A 16,039-nucleotide genomic window follows, 5' to 3' on the forward strand; every position below is an offset into this window, starting at 1 on the left:
AATTCATTAAAGTATAATGTTAATTTAAAAACTAAATACACAATCACAGTTTTTTAAAATGGTGACCCTCGGAGGACAGTGATTGGAGGAGCTTCCTTATTAAAACAAGTCTGGAAGCAGGAGTGGCATCCACTTTCAAAATGGCTTGCCTCTAGAAACTCTATGAACAGCGCTCAGGCCTTTTGTTCAGAGGGTCACTATGAGTCATCTACAACTCGACGGCACCTAACAACAACAATTGCTAAATTATACCAGGATGACGACGTCAGCTCTACATTTTCTTCTTAGAATTACCAGCCTTCAACAGTATTAATAACTCAGATGCAGAGCAACAGTTGGGTAAATTGTAATTTTTTTATTGGAAAACAAATATACAACTTGGAATGGATTTGAGGCAAATTGTGCCATAAGCAGAATTTTCTTTTAAGTGGCTAAACAAAGTTTAAAAAGCAAGTAACAATAAAAGAAAATGTTTCTGGTACAGGACCAGCAGTACAAAAAAATAGTGTACGAGTACCTGGATAATACACCCGTTTTGCAATAGTGCAACTTTAAGTACGTATTGTTGACTATCCATAGTCCACGCAGAGTTACAACTCCACACTTCAACAATAACATGCTGACAGTTCCTAAAGAAATCTACTTAAAAAAAAAGGCATAAGCCAGATGTTCCCTCATTTGACCAACTCCATCTAAGTTTAGATGTGCAGAAGGGCTTAGATATATCCAGAGTAAGCCACATGCAACATGTTACTTCATCAATTTTCTAAAATAAGGTTTCAGGACAATGACAGTAAGATAAGAGAAGAAAACATGGAGGAATGAAGTCCTAATTACTATACATGCATATTCTTTGACAGTAGGGGAAAACCTTTTACAGATAAGTTACAAACAAAGAAAAGGCAAATAAACAATTTTGTACAAGAAATTTAACACATTCTGTACAATTTCTTCACTTTGCTGTCATCATTTGTACAAACTCTGAAAAAGAAGTACAAGAAAAGTCAAGTCAATGACAAAAGACTGGTAAGATTAACCACATTTACTCAATCACTGAAAGCTCCCCACATAAATTTCGCTTTTCTCCCAATTATTAAAAGGGCAGAAACTGCCAAGATGGCAATTTCATAAGCCTGAAAGTTGTGGTTATTAACACATAAACTAAGTTTTAATAACCTAGATCAGCTGCTATAAACAAAAGACATATTCTTGACTCTTAAACTCGAATTTTAAGTCCACTGGTCAGCCCTTTAGTACTAATAATTTTTTTGGCATGTTAAAATTGTTTGATGTTAACAATGAATGAATCGAAGTCCAAAGTCTCAGTAAACTTTCACTAAAATTAAAAAACTTCTTTGGGGCGGGGGGAAGAGACTCTTTCAAGCAGTTTTGGAAAAGAAGTTGTATCATGAAAATGTTACAGGAAACTTTTAAGGGAAAATTTCATTGAAATTTGTTTTGCAAATGTCTCACATTCACGCTGAAACCACCCACAGCCAAAGTTTATAGTAACAAATGTTAATTCTTAATTTACGGACATGTAAAAAGTTTCAAACTAAAGTCAATATGAGAAAAACATATACTTCTACATAGTTTAGAGTACTATGCTTTTTAAACTTTACTGTTTACATAAATCACTTAAGAGAATCTTGTTAAAAATTTAGATTCTCTATTGAGAGGTAGGACCTGATAGGAAACATTTCTAGGAGGTTCTTAGGGGACAGCAGCAATATTTGCTTAGTCTGTAAACAAATTATATTAAAAACTTAGCATTTCACGTATTGGGAGGAACTAATTTTACTCAGACACTACAAGTATTTCTAAACTCAAAGTCACAGCGCAGAGTGCAAAAAAAATGGAAAAAAAATTTACCTTCATAGTTTACTTGCCCATCACCATCAATATCTGCTTCCCTGATCATTTCATCAACCTCTTCATCTGTTAACTTCTCTCCAAGGTTTGTCATCACGTGACGAAGTTCTGCTGCACTAATATAGCCATTGCCATCCTAAGAAAAGTTCAGCAAGATGTCTCAGAAAAATTATCATTTGAAAGGGAGAAAAAGATCATTTGGGAAACATAAATTTAAAGTAATCTATAAGTATGTTCTAAGTTCAAATATACCTTATATACTTAACTACTGAAAGGATAGCCCCTTTAATACACTATTAATACCAGTACATACATTCCTAGGAAATCCAAGTCTACAGTTATTTCTTAAAAGCTTAATTTGCAATTTAGAAGGATCAGAAAGGCAGGTCTTCGAGGAATCCTCTGGAGGCCCTGACACTGTAATGTTACCCTCAAAGTTTACATAACCAGTCCTTTAACACTTACTTTATCAAACACACGGAATGCTTCTCTAATCTCTTCTTCACTATCTGTATCCTTCATTTTTCTTGCCATCATTGTCAGAAATTCCGGGAAGTCAATTGTGCCATTACCTGAAATGATTAATTTGAAACATTAAAGTAGAATTTAAATGCCTTTTCTCAACAGTTCTTCTTCTCTCAAAATTAAACACTTACCATCAGCATCTACTTCATTAATCATGTCCTGTAATTCTGCTTCTGTGGGATTCTGCCCAAGAGACCTCATTACAGTACCCAATTCCTTTGTTGTTATAGTTCCATCACCATCCTTGTCAAACAGTGAAAAGGCTTCTTTGAATTCTGTTGGTGTTTTTAAATTTTTTGGGGGTGGGGGAAGGCGAGGAAGGGAGACAAATCACAATTTAAGTTTATAGGTTAACAATAAAATTATTCAACTATCAACAATTAACTCATATACATGGAAATAGCAGCATAAATAGGACTTTAATTTCTTAAAGATTAAGCTGGAAAGCTCCATGATAACCTTTTTGCTGATCATGCCAATATATATGCTAAACTGTTAAATAGTTTTCCATCTCAATTTTTACTCACAATTTGTCATTATTTACAGCAAGAAAAGGTCTAACTAGTTTAGGTTTAAAGAGAGAAAGAACTGAAGCCTCAAATGATTGGTTTTTCTATTTTCCGTTAAATTTGCCCTTTGAAAAATAGAATTCAAAATTATGTTATCTAACATACAGATCTAACTCACCACAGAAAAGACTGGTACTAATTATAATCCTATAACTATGTTTTTTTGTTATGTGTTATGTTTGGTATAACCACAGAAGGTTAAAATGATGCTCTAAATCCATCACTGAAGCTTTTAAAATTTCAGAAAAGTATGCAATAGCTTAGTTTATGTTTCTAGATTGGAGAAGAGACTATGCTCAAATTAATTTAGTTTTTAACACTAAGCTGATCAAGAGAGGATGTTTTAGTTAAATACATTAAAAAGATATTTAACACCTCTGTTTAAAAGAGCAAAATCCCATGCTTGTAAAAAAAGAGTGAAATAAAACAGTACTATTTAAGATCTTATGAAATGGTATTTCTGGTTCTCCATTGGGTTTAACATAAAGGACAAACACGATATGACTAGTTGGCAAAGTTCAATTTCCATTCAAAACAAACTAGTAGCAGAAAAAACAAAGTCTTGGCAATTAAAAAATGCTAGAGCTTACAACTACCTGGTGTCACCATTTATTTAACAGAGAAATTAAGAGATTCAATTTGAAAGTCTAAGTACACACTAATGAGTTCTTAAATAATTGCTAGTATGTTCCAAGTAAAGCATTTCTTAAAGCTATTTATTCTGTCAGAGGTATACCCACTGTTCCAATTAAAATGTTTTCTTTTTGGACTTGGCTAATTTTAATTCTTAGTATTTATTTCATGTTTCTTAGCCTAAAATACTTCCCCTCCTCAAATGTCAAAATTAAATGGTCATGGAGTAGCTTTTGATTCAGCTACTGACCCTTAAGAACAAACTGTCTGATAGGAGTTTCCAAAAAGGTAAATCTTACTAAGTGGAACATCTTAGAAGTTCTTAGACTTTTCTTTCATACACAATTCTCTTGCCCTTTCTTTCCTTAGGCTGTTCACATACAAGTTCCTATTTGAGTGTATTTAACTGTTGCTAACACTGGTTTTGTCTTTCTTAAAATATTAACAAAAATTTAACTAAAGCTTTTCTTTCCCTTTATTGCTAAAAGATGGCTGGTTCCTACATAGTTAACCTAATACCTTTATTTCTGACTGTCCAAGATAGCTTGCCGTGGTTGAGCTCAAGAACTAAACATGTGAAAATGGATTCTGTACTCTTAAGCAATCAAGCAAACACAAAGGATCCACCTAAACTTTTCCCCTCTAAACGCTTGTCAATCAACAAGTTTGGCTGATCTCTGCCGTTTAAATAGTACCAACGATTTCCATCTCTACCAATCATCTGGTTCAAAGAAGACCTGATCATCTTTAGCCTGGACTATTCATTACATTGGCTTTGCTGAGTTTTACTTGCTATTACACACTTCCATCAAGTCTCAACTGACAGCTAACCCTCCAGGGAATTTCTGAAGGCTATAAATCACATGGGAGGAGACGGTCTATCTTAAGAAGTTGGTGGATTCAAACCACCTACTTTTGGGTTGGCAGTACAACTCTCTACCCATGAGGCCAGCAGAGATCCCGGCAGTATATTACAGTCACTAGTAAATAATAATTTTAGTTCATTAAGATTCCAAAAACTCACCTGTTTGTGAAATTTACTATCAAACTAATGACTGAACTTAATAAAACACTCAATCAAGTGTAATTTTGATCACCTTAATGACAAAAATAAGAGTTCTCATAAACGAAAGAATTTGAGGAAGACCTGTCCCCATTTTTGTTTTAAACAAGATGTAGAACTATTTTCTTGAAATACATAAATGACTTGCAACATGAACTCAATCATCAAAGTCTCAAGTACACTATACTGTCAATCCCAAAACAAGTGGCTTGAATCCACAGACTTCTGAGGAAGAAAGGTGGCTAATATCCTGCTGTGCAATCTGTATGTTGTATATACCATCAAGTCAGAACTGACTCATAGCTAACTCTCCAGTAGGCTTTTAGAGACAGTAAGTCACACAGGAGGAAGAGGCTTATTTTTCCCCAATAGAGCAGCTGGTAGATTTGAACCATGTGCATTCAGGTTGGCAGTACATACCCTTACCACCGGAGCTTCCTGAGGGGTTTGAATCCACAAGCTGCTCTGTGGGATAAAAACGGCTTTCCTTTCTTGCAATTTACTGCCTCTGAAAATTCATGGAGTTAGGAGTCGGTTCCAATTTAACAGTATATAACAACAAAAAAAAGTCATAGGAAGCTAGCTTCCAAATAATTTATACAAAAACAAGTGGCCCCCTAAGACCCAGTCTACTTGAATTTATTGAAAAGTTAAAAAACAAACCACTAACACCCCAAACTGAAAAACAATTACCCAAGACTTTGTTATTGGCTTACCCAAGTACTTCACACAAATTCATTTTATGAAAGTTGGTTATCATGAACATATAACAAAAGAAAAAAGAACTTTTAGTTACTTAGAAAATTTTCAAATTCTTTCGTCCTTACTAGACACGTATCAGGGAGCTCTGGCGGCCTAGTCCACAGGCAGTTGTACTGCTAACCCAAAGCCGTGCCTCTCTAGTGTTTCATACCACCAGTGGCTCTGAGGGAAGTGACAGACAACTACTTCCTGTTCATTTATTATTTCTAAAGCCCATCAAAGGACTGGCTATGTTTAGGTTTCAGTTCAGGGGGCAAGGAGTATGAGCACAGTCATGTATCAAGACCTTTGTTGGCACTATGCAATTGTTGCTATAAACTAAAGTAAGGTCACTACTTTTCACTATCAAGTTTTACCTCTGTAAAAGACCCTGAAAAATAAAGACAAAAAAGAAAAGTTCTTCCATACTTTTCCTATCAGCTCTGAAATGTCAAATCTAGTAACTAATGACATCACTATAGAAGCACTAATTTATTATTGACATATTTTTCAGTGTTCCTTAAAATTAATTACTATAAATAACTCATTAGTGGGTAAGAGTAACTTAGGATCCTTTGTCCCCAGACTAAGTCATTTACTCTTCAAATTTTTAAACTTAAGTGTTATTGCAGTAAGAGAAAAAAGTGTTTTTTTAAAAAAATTATTTTATTAATTTTAATGAACATTTACAGAAATTTTGGATTTTCATTCATTGTTGCACTTTTTCTCTTTACCCCTCCGCCCCAGTTTGCTCCTCTCTTTGAAAAGCAAGATAAACTTCTTCATTGGTGAGAAAGAAAGTTTTACAGCCACCTTTATATATTCAATAGAGCTTACTTCCTTTAACAATTCAGAAGAGTTTTAAACTCCATATGGTAGATGGTCACCAACAATGACAACCATGTTAATAAGGAAAAAAATTTGCCTTCATCTCAAAGTTATAGGACATTTAAATTTTTATAAAAGTACCTTTATGCAAATGAAATGTAGTAATTAAATACACTTATTCAGTACTTATTATGTGATCAAATGCACAAAGGCGTTAACTGGGTACAGAAGGTTCTATGACCTTTCAGATATAGTATTTTGGCAGCACAGAAGCTTTGGTTCTTCTTCCTCTTAACACAGTATGCCTACAGGTTCACAGAAACCTGGGCTCACTCAACTGAGGAACTCTAAACACATTCTCTGTCTAGGAAAAGGCAGGTAAGGAAGAAAGACAAAACAGATTTTTCTCCCTATCCTACAAGAAACCTAAGTTTACAACAGAAGACAACAGTTAATATTCTTTTTTTTTTTTTAACAGTTAATATTCTAATAAGCTATTAAGAATTCTATATAAAAATGCTATCAGGCTCGTAAGATTAACCATTAGAACAGAAACACAACAAACACATGTTTAGAAGACAGGAATAAACAACTATGTGATAAGCACCTTCAAAAATAAATTTTCTACCTGAAATTGGGCACACTGCATAGTAAGGACAACTACCTAACTGGGAAATATCAAGATACTGGTAGTTCTAGTGTACACGGTTAGAATTTAAGACAAGGTATGTCAAATAGCCAGCCCAGGAAAGTTTCCTAAGAAGACATTTGAAAAAAACAATTTAACATTTCATTAATATAAACATAAATAATTCTCCAAAGAATCTGCTTCACTGCATTGTTTATATGTAGTGTGCCAACACTATAAAGCAAATCCCAGGTTTATAGCACCTTTGTTGTTGTTGCTGTGTATCAGAGTTGGAACTGACCCACAGCTGACCCTCTGGCCGGCTTTCAGAGGCAGTTAATTGCACGGGAGGAGACTGCTCATCCTTCCCCCTCAGGTCAACTTTACACAAGTGAAAAGGAAAGCTGCTTAAAGTTCCTAATAAATACCAAGCTTTGTACATTATACAGTCATATATTTGTAATGCATTTATTTGACAAGATTCATGATTTCTGGCTCTTCTAAACCTTCTATTTCTACGGGGAGGGTGTGACAGAGCAAGAAGACGGCTTGCTTTAAAGTGGCTCCACAGTGAAGTTCCAACTGGCCTCCTTCATTTTCTCAAACATGAGGAAAAGCTTGAGTACATTTTAGCATTTGTCAAGCTCCTTTCCTACTGGGAAAACCGTGGCAGCTTGGGATGCTTTATCAATAAAACTTAAGGGAAAACAAGAAAAAAGTTGGCAAGTTTTCCAACACCACAATTAAAACCACAGCCTTTACACAGTCTATGTTAACTAACCATATGAAACTATCACAATAAAATAAAAAGTCACTATTTACTGGTACTGGCATAAAGGTAGCACTGTATCAAGTTTTACTAATAATTTCACACTATTACTAGCAATCCAAAAGAGAAAAAATTAAGAAGCTTCTTATTTCAACAGCTTTCACAGTCTTTTTAAGACCAAATTCAAATTATGTCACAGAGCCATTTGTAAAATGGAATACTTTCTAATCTATAGCTCAACAAAGATCTAAAGCTTCATGAAGAATGGTTATTTCCTGATTGACTAGATATGCAATCCTAAGGTATTAGCCAATTTAAAATTATCCATGCACTTACATAACTCATTGTTGTAGAGGTGGAACAAACTCAGTTTCCTCTCCAGCATGTTTTCAGATTCTCTAAATCCCACCCAAGACATGTCCATCTTTCTCCCTCAGAAACACTAGTGGATTTGAAGTGAGAGCCTTTGGGTTGGCAGTGCAATGTCCTACACTAAAGGCCACCTGAGCTCTCGGAGAGGATTAAAAACTGGGTAAGTCAATATTCGCCACCTGATTTTACATTTCAAGTGTTAATCCTTGCATTTTCTTGAGATTGATAGTTGCACAGTAATAACTTTGTTGTTGTTATGTGCTGTCAAGTTGCTTATGACTCAGAGCAATCCTATGTACAAGAGTCCTGAAACCTGATCTAGCCTGTGCCAACTTGACTGTCTCTGACACACCTAACCTCATAGCCTCAGTCACCGCATCAATTCATCTCATCAATGTTTGCCCTCTCTTTCTCTGTCCCTCCATTCTTCCAAGCATGATGTTCCTTCTCCAGGGACTGGTCCCTCCTTGCAACATGCCCAGAAGAAGCCTCAGAATTCTTGCCTCCAAGGATCAGCCTGGCTTCACCCTCTCTAGAATGAACCAGTTTGCTCTCCTGGCAGTCCATGGTAATATTCAACACTCTTCTCAGCATTTTTAAAAAGAGGATAAAAAGTTAAAAAAGCCACCACTAGGTTCCAGGTTTTTATCTACAAAGCTTACAGCATTATGTCTTTAACAACAGTTGCCTCATAGGCGTGCTCGTCACGTTTACCTTCTAACTTGTCAAGGTAGATTCCATTACTAAATTGTGCCCTTTTACTATCTATGAAATAGATCAAAGCTAATTAATTTCATACAAGCATGTTTACAGGCTGGCGATACAATGTTTAATAAAAAGTGATGGCTATACCTTAGCAAAGTATTTCACTCACCTGCAATCTGCTCTTCAGTCAGTTGGTCAGCCTACAAAGAGATAAAAAAAGATAGTGAGATGCACTAGGAGGTGCAGGAAAAATGTTTTTTAAACTTTCAAGATACACCGTGTATCATGGGTTTCACTTAGTTTAATGATTCTTAGTAACACCACAATTTGGCTGAATATGCACATATCTATTTTATCTTCAAAAGCTATAAATGACTTTCACCTCCAAGATATGCAAAGTTATGTCCAAACTATGATACTCAACATTTGATACACATTTAAAATATATATACAGTATAATAGAAAGTTTAATTGGATTGTTACTCTTTTGATTAAAGCAGGGAAAGAATCCAGTTGAAGTAATTTTCTTCTTCTAAGTAAAGACAGTGGCAGACACAAGCCATTATTTCTAGAAATGTCAACTAAAATAAAATTAATGCTTAGGGGCCAGAAATTAATAATTATTTCCTAAATGGTTAAATGTATCTTTTTTACTTTAATTGTAGTTCTCAACACTCCCTTGCCACAAGTAAAGGACAAATCTAACATCTATTTTTTAAAAAGCCACATCAAGCTGTTAAGGGAAGTTGTCTGTTTTCTATGTTGTTGAAATCCCAGAGCAAACCTAACTGTGATGCATTTAGAAAAGCAAACTAGTTTTGTTTTAAAAGACATTTGGTGGTGGTGTTTTTTAAAAAAACAAACCAACCAACAAAAAAACAAAAAAAAAAAATCACAATTATCACCCCTTACAACGATTTTCTGACATTTGCCAAAACCCAGTTTGTGTCTTTTTATCAGTCTTCACAACTCCATCATAGCATTATTATTCTTCCCAGTATTACAATTGGAAAAACTCATTTACCCTTTTGTTGTTGTTTACCCTCCGGTGGGTTTTGAAACACAGTTAATCTCATATGAGAAGACTGCTCATTCTTCTCCAGCAAAGCAGCTGGTGGACTGGGACTGCATGCCTTTGGGATTGCAGCACAGCTTTTTGCCACTAGGCCACCAGAACTCCCAGGTCAGTAACTAGTAGAAGCATAATGGGCTAACTGAAAGTCAGCAATTCAAATCAGTAGCTCTACAACAGAAGATACTCAGTCTCCTCTCGCAAAGATTTGCAGCCTCTTAAGCCACAATGGAAGGTTATGAGATGGAATCACCTCAATGGAAACGGCTTCAGCTTAAAGCCATGAGTAAGTCCCCCCCAAGTGTCAGACATCCCAATACCTGGAAGGCTGCTGTTCTGGTAGCTTTGCCCTTTGGCCACTTCACTATTAAGAGAATACATGCCCTTGAAGCAACTGTTCATGTGGTTACTATCAGTTTCACTGGCAAGAAACAGCCTCTTACCTGAAATGTCTACCCACATGGAGTACTGTGATTAATTTAGACATTTCTCTGTAAGCAAAGGAAAACACAAACTCCCTGGTTGGTTGGTTTTTTCCCCTTTTAAAATAATGCATCCCTGTGACGTGTAACACCTTAATGTAAACAGCATCACACTGTTTTCTCTCAACCTGAGAAAATTTGAGAAGCTCAAAATGCAGCAGTTCTGGGAAGAAGCCGGGTAATTTGGATCCAACCTGAGTGCAAAGAGTTTCTTTAAAACACAAAATAAGAATAGTAAATTAAATATGAAAAGCCAATAATGAAATGCTAATATATAAGCATATAATAACAAAATAAGCCATCTTACTTTTATTCCTATAACCAATTCCACCAACAAATATTTGGTATAAAGTTAGTCCTAAGTATTTTTTTCTAATACATTAAATCTACTGAGTTGCTTACTTTAACGCTGTTATGTACAACTGAGTTGAAACTCAACTCATAGATGACCACCCAGCGGATTTTCAGAGGTAGTAAACTGCACCAGAGATCACTGCTCATCTTTCTCCTGTGGCACGGCTTGCAGATTTGAACTGCAATGTCTTTGGGATGGCAGCCAAGTTCCTTAACACTGGCCACCAGAGCTCCCTTTGTTATAAGAGAGGAGATAAATGATGTGTGGGGAGATGCTGGGTGGTTAAAATAGTTAACATGCTAGGCTACTAACAGAAAGGTTGCAAGTTCAAATCCACCCAGGGACATCTGGGGAGAAGGGCTCAATAAGCTTCTTCCAATATATCAGTCATTAAAATATGCTAGCGAGCACAGCTCTGAGTAGAGTTGAACAAAGGCTTTTACTGGATAGAAGAGTTCGACCACCTGAGTGAAGAGCACAGTGGGGAGGTGGGAGTCTCTGGAGACATTGCAGGGCTGGTCATTCATTCACTGTGACTTTTGTAGCTGTGTGACCTTGGATATGTTAATCAACCTCTCAAGAATCAACTTCATCTGTAAATTGGAAGAACAAATCTGCAGCCAGTGTTACTGCACAGATTAAGTTGAGAATCTCTGTAAAGGGTTACTACGGAAAAGTACAACAGTTGTTATTGTTTTCTATAAACTAGTCAAAGATCGACCTGATGAGCTTAATTTTCCCACGGACGGGGGACATGTGTGATATTACTAAGGCCCAGATTGCTTTTCCTGCAAACTTACTTGTTTTACCTGAGAAAGTTTGTCTGCACACACTAAAAACACAATAGCAACCTAAAGCCAGACAATGCAGGTAAAAATAGTTTAAGATTAAAAATGTGTGTTATCTGTTAGGCTAAACATGTTACTGTAAACTTCAAAATTATTCCCTTTTGCTCAATCAAAACTTGAGACTTGTTTTGTCAAGCTCCATGACTCCAGGAAAAAGTAAACAGACTTTTAACAGCTCGCAAAGCGCTTTAAGAGAGCAAGTAGCACACAGGGGACTCTAAGTTACTGATATAACCTAACACTTAAAAAGTAGTATGTAAATCAAATAGTGCCATTAAAGTAATTTTTAGAATAAGTTTTGTGATTTTACTAGAGTTTATAGTGCTGAAAGAAAAATTATCAGCATCATTTGGACTAAAGCCAACTAAAAGAAAAACTGCACTTTGCAAGCTTTTCCTTACATTCCAATGCTGTCATTGAGTCAATCGGGTTTCAAAGTTGACTCAGAAGGACAGAAGTGCCCCATCATTCCTAGGATGCAATCTTGATGCAAGTCGACCACAGCATCCGTTCTCCCTCAGTGACTGGTGGATTCAAACAGTTTACCTTTCACCCGGAACTGAAAACTTGCACCACAGCACAAGTAATAATTTCTTGGTCAACAACGTACATTTCATTATTATTTGTCTATGGAAAGTGCCATTTTCTTTGGCAAACCAGAATTACCCTTTTGGGAAAAGAAGCTCATTAACACTGTTTATCTCACGCAGTAAAGACTAATCCACAGGAGAGATGACTAGTTCTTGCTGCCTTAGCTCTTCTCCAACTACTGATACATAATTTACTTCCCACTCCAGGTATTAGCATATTCTTAGGTTCCACCCTAGTCCAAAGAACAGAATAATTTTAGAGAAGCACAGGTTATCTGTAAGCATTGTACAGTCCACACAATACTTAAAGTGACCAGGAAGCTGCTAAACACGCCCTAAACCGGTATCCAAAAGTAGGGACTACTGAACTCCAGTGAAAGTTAATGTTAAGTTCTTAATAAATAAAATCATGAGTCAGTAACCTTGACTGCCATTCTTCACACATTTCTACATGTTTATTCCTCCAAGTGCAATTTATATGCAGTGAGGAAAAGCTTTTCTGTAATTTCAAGACTTAAGTGTGGTTTACTTAGATTGTAAGCAATCTAACCTATTTCAATAGGTAACCTTAATTCCGAAAGAACAGCATTTATGATGTCTTGGATTTTTTTTTCTTTCCTTTAAAGAAAAGAAACCACTGGAATAAGATGACCTCATAAAAAATTACAGCCTTTATTGAAGGCCTAATTTGATTATGCTTGCTAAAGCCAAAATGTCTGTATTTGAATGCAATTACAGTGGACGCTTTGATTTTTTTTCCAAGCTGACCAGAAACCTATGTCCCTGCAGCTCCATGGAACTGTACTAGGCCGACAAAATTTTCCACATCTTTCACTATATGTAATAATCTTGGCTTCACGTTTTTGCCAATCTGTCGTCAACCCACTGAACTTGACACGTTATAAAACTCATGAGCCATCTTCTTCCACTTCAAATACCTTTCTATTTCTTTAGTCTCAATCGAGACTCTCGTCAAGTCTTCATAGCTTTGTGAAATCATTAGAGGGCAATTTCCACATCAGTGTATGACCGAAAGCTGTTAATGGAACATGATGCACTTTGCAAAAGTTAACTGCAAAAAAGCTCATCAGCGCCAGGATTGCACGGTGTTTTAAGGCGGGCCTGCAAAAAGCCCAGCCAAGGACTCGTGGAGGTGGGCTCAATTAAAAAAAAGATCCAAAGATTTCAAAAAGGGAAACACAACATACTCAAATGCCGAAGATTTGAAAACATCAGGGCGCGAAGGGCTGGCGGGGGCGCAGCCGTCGCCCCGCGCCCACGGGCGGCCGGTTTCAGTTGGCGACAGTCCCCACGTCCAGCGAGCTGTCACCTGGCCGCCCGGACACACCCATCGCCCTCCACGCCGGAGGAGGCACAACACGCGGATCGCGAGTCACCGCCCTCCGTAGGCGAGTCTCTGCTTTTTTTTTCCTCCTTAAAGGAGAGAAAGGTCAGGAGTTCCGGTCCCCGAGGGCAGAAACGCGGTCTTTTGGAGAAAATTCTTTTTAAAAAGCGCAGCGCGGCGGCGGCGCCCCGCCCCCACTGCAGCATGTCCGCCCCGAGCGCAGACGCAGCGGCCGCCGCGCGGGGACCCCGAGTCCGGCCACGATGTCCGAGCGGGCCCGCCGGGCTGGGGTGGGGTGGACGCCGGGAGGACACGGGCCCCCGGCGCTCGCGCCACCTCCTCGTCCCCCGCCGGGGCCGCCCTGCAGGTGGCGGCGCAGCAGCCGGGGCGCGGCCTCGAACCCCCGGCGCGCGGGGGCTGCGCTAACGGCGGCGCCCGCCCCGGGCCCGCGCGCCCTCCGCCCCCTCCACGCATGGCGGGCGCGAGCGGACAAAGGCGCTTCCTGGCGCCCGCACCAACGTCCGTTGGGCTTTTGAATCCGGCCCCCGGGGCTGGACCTTTCCAGGAGGCCGGCCGTGGGCTGTCTGCACTCGCGCCCCCAGAGTGGGGTCCCCCTTTCCCCCCCACGGCCTTCCCCCGAGCCCCGCAGGAGATTCCCCATCGCGGGGTCTCGACACGTCGCCCCCAAGTCCCTGGAGGAAAGCTCGCAGAGGAGAATGGGGGTGGGGAACACCTGCGACATAACCGCCGCGGGCGCCCCGAACCTCGTTCGCGCCTGACCGCGGGCGATAACCCTCCCTTGAGGGGGTCACGAAGGGGGCTTCCCTTTCTTTCAATTCACTTCAGCCTCCTGTGCCCGCTCAGGCCAAGCGCTGGCGGCTCACGCACTCACCATGCTGCAAGCGCTCCTGCTCTCCGAGACGCGACCGCACAACCACTCAGCTCGCTCGCTCCACTCGGACTAATTCTCCTCCTCCGCCCCCAGCGTCTCATAAACACCTCCCTCCGCGAGATCCCTCCGCCGCGCGCCAGATAACGGAACATCGCAAACGAGTCCCGGCCCACTGTCTCCCCTCCAGTCCTCCTCGGGGCTCCCTGTCCACAGTTAGCTGGTTGGGGAGACGAACGGGAAAAGTGTACAGGCTAACAAGGGGTCTAAGCGAGTCTCATTCCCCAAGGGGGTATGGAGAGGCCGGCGGAGTCGGGCCTGGCGGGCGCTACTTTGCGGTGCGGAGGGACACCGGGAGGACGCCGCGTGGACGCATGCACGCCGAGCCGGCCTCTGATTGGACGGTTCGTACCTGCAATGCGTCACTCGGCTTCGCAGCGCGGCCGGGACGTGGTGCGGCGGGGCCGTTGGCGCCCGGGCGGTGCAGGCGGGCCGTTGCGCCAGGACTAGTGCGCTGCGCGCTGCGCGCTGCCCGCTCGCCTTTTCTCCTCTGCTCGCCTTGCCTTTTCACACGCACGCAAACATTTCCCGCTTATCAGGAGCCCGCGTTAAAGACTTTATAAAGAACGAAGCTGAGAAATCCCAGTAAACACTCTGCGCTTAGTTTCTCTTCACTCTCCTACTCTGGCCCCCACGGAGACCAGACATTTTCCATTTTGCACGTTCACCAACACCCATCAGCTTGTGTGTATGGTCGAACCCACAAAGCTTAACCCACTAAGCTCAAAGTGTCTTCTACCTTTCTTGACCACGAATAATTTACTAGAGGAAAAAGGGGGGGTGGGGGTGGAAATTACGAGATGGGTGGGATTACTCCAAATAGTCCCTTGGTGTTATGGAATAGGGTTCTGGCTTGGAGCAGGATCGGGGTTGGTCTGGGTGGTGGCCCGCCCTTAAATGTGTGGCTTTAGGTGAGTCCATTTGATCTTTAGGTCTCATTTGTAAAATGGAGACCACAAAAAATGTCTCAAAAGATAAATAATGCACTGCAATCCCAGAGGTGCATGGTTTGAATCCAACAGATGCTCTACCGGGGAAGGAGGGACAATCTCCTCCTGTACCAGTCAGATCTTATTTGATGGCACGCGCGCGCGCGCACACACACACACACACACACACACACACACACTAGATAAGCGCCCTTAGGTCCCATCAAGTCACACACACACACACACACACACACACACACACACACACACACGCGCGCGCCTTTAGGTCCCGTCAAGTCGGATTTGTAGCAATCCTGTGAATAATAGATCTGAACTTTGCTCTCTCCTGCACCATCTTCACCTCTGGTATGTGTATCATTAGATCTTGTTGAAAGTCTTCCTCTCTTCCTCTGATTTTCCACCTTTCCCAGCACAATGTCTTTTTTTCCAAGGACTAACCCCTCTTCACCAAAGTAAGTGACCAAGTTTCACCGTCCTTGCCTTTAATGAACACCCCAGTCGCTCTTCCTCCAAACCAGACTCATTCTTTTGGCAGTCCATGTGATAGTCAATACTCTTATGCAACACAGTTTAAAATAAAAGCATCAATAATTCTTTAGTCTTCTTTATGCAATATCCAACTTTCAGATACATAGGAAGCAACTGAAAAATGCTTTCGCTTGGATCAAGCACACCTTAGTCTTTTAAACGGACATCCTTACTTTCTAGCATTAGAATTACGGAAGCAGGAGTAGCATCCACTT

The 16,039-nt window shown here is 40.0% G+C and overlaps 1 protein-coding gene across 1 annotated transcript; it reads right to left on the minus strand.

Moving 5' to 3' along the window:
* Positions 1 to 335: 335 nt before the first annotated feature.
* Positions 336 to 14,365, minus strand: CALM2 (calmodulin 2 (phosphorylase kinase, delta)). Its single transcript, XM_006880899.1, has 6 exons — positions 14,290 to 14,365; positions 8,875 to 8,905; positions 2,529 to 2,672; positions 2,338 to 2,444; positions 1,873 to 2,008; positions 336 to 981 (listed from the first exon to the last, which is right to left on the minus strand). Exons 1-6 carry the CDS (start codon positions 14,290 to 14,292, stop codon positions 953 to 955), a joined length of 450 nt encoding a protein of 149 aa, XP_006880961.1. The 5' UTR covers positions 14,293 to 14,365; the 3' UTR covers positions 336 to 952.
* Positions 14,366 to 16,039: the final 1,674 nt, after the last annotated feature.

The sequence above is a fragment of the Elephantulus edwardii genome, unplaced genomic scaffold, assembly GCF_000299155.1.
Source record: "Elephantulus edwardii isolate Elephantulus edwardi_28Jun2011 unplaced genomic scaffold, EleEdw1.0 scaffold00011, whole genome shotgun sequence".
NCBI lineage: Eukaryota > Metazoa > Chordata > Mammalia > Macroscelidea > Macroscelididae > Elephantulus > Elephantulus edwardii.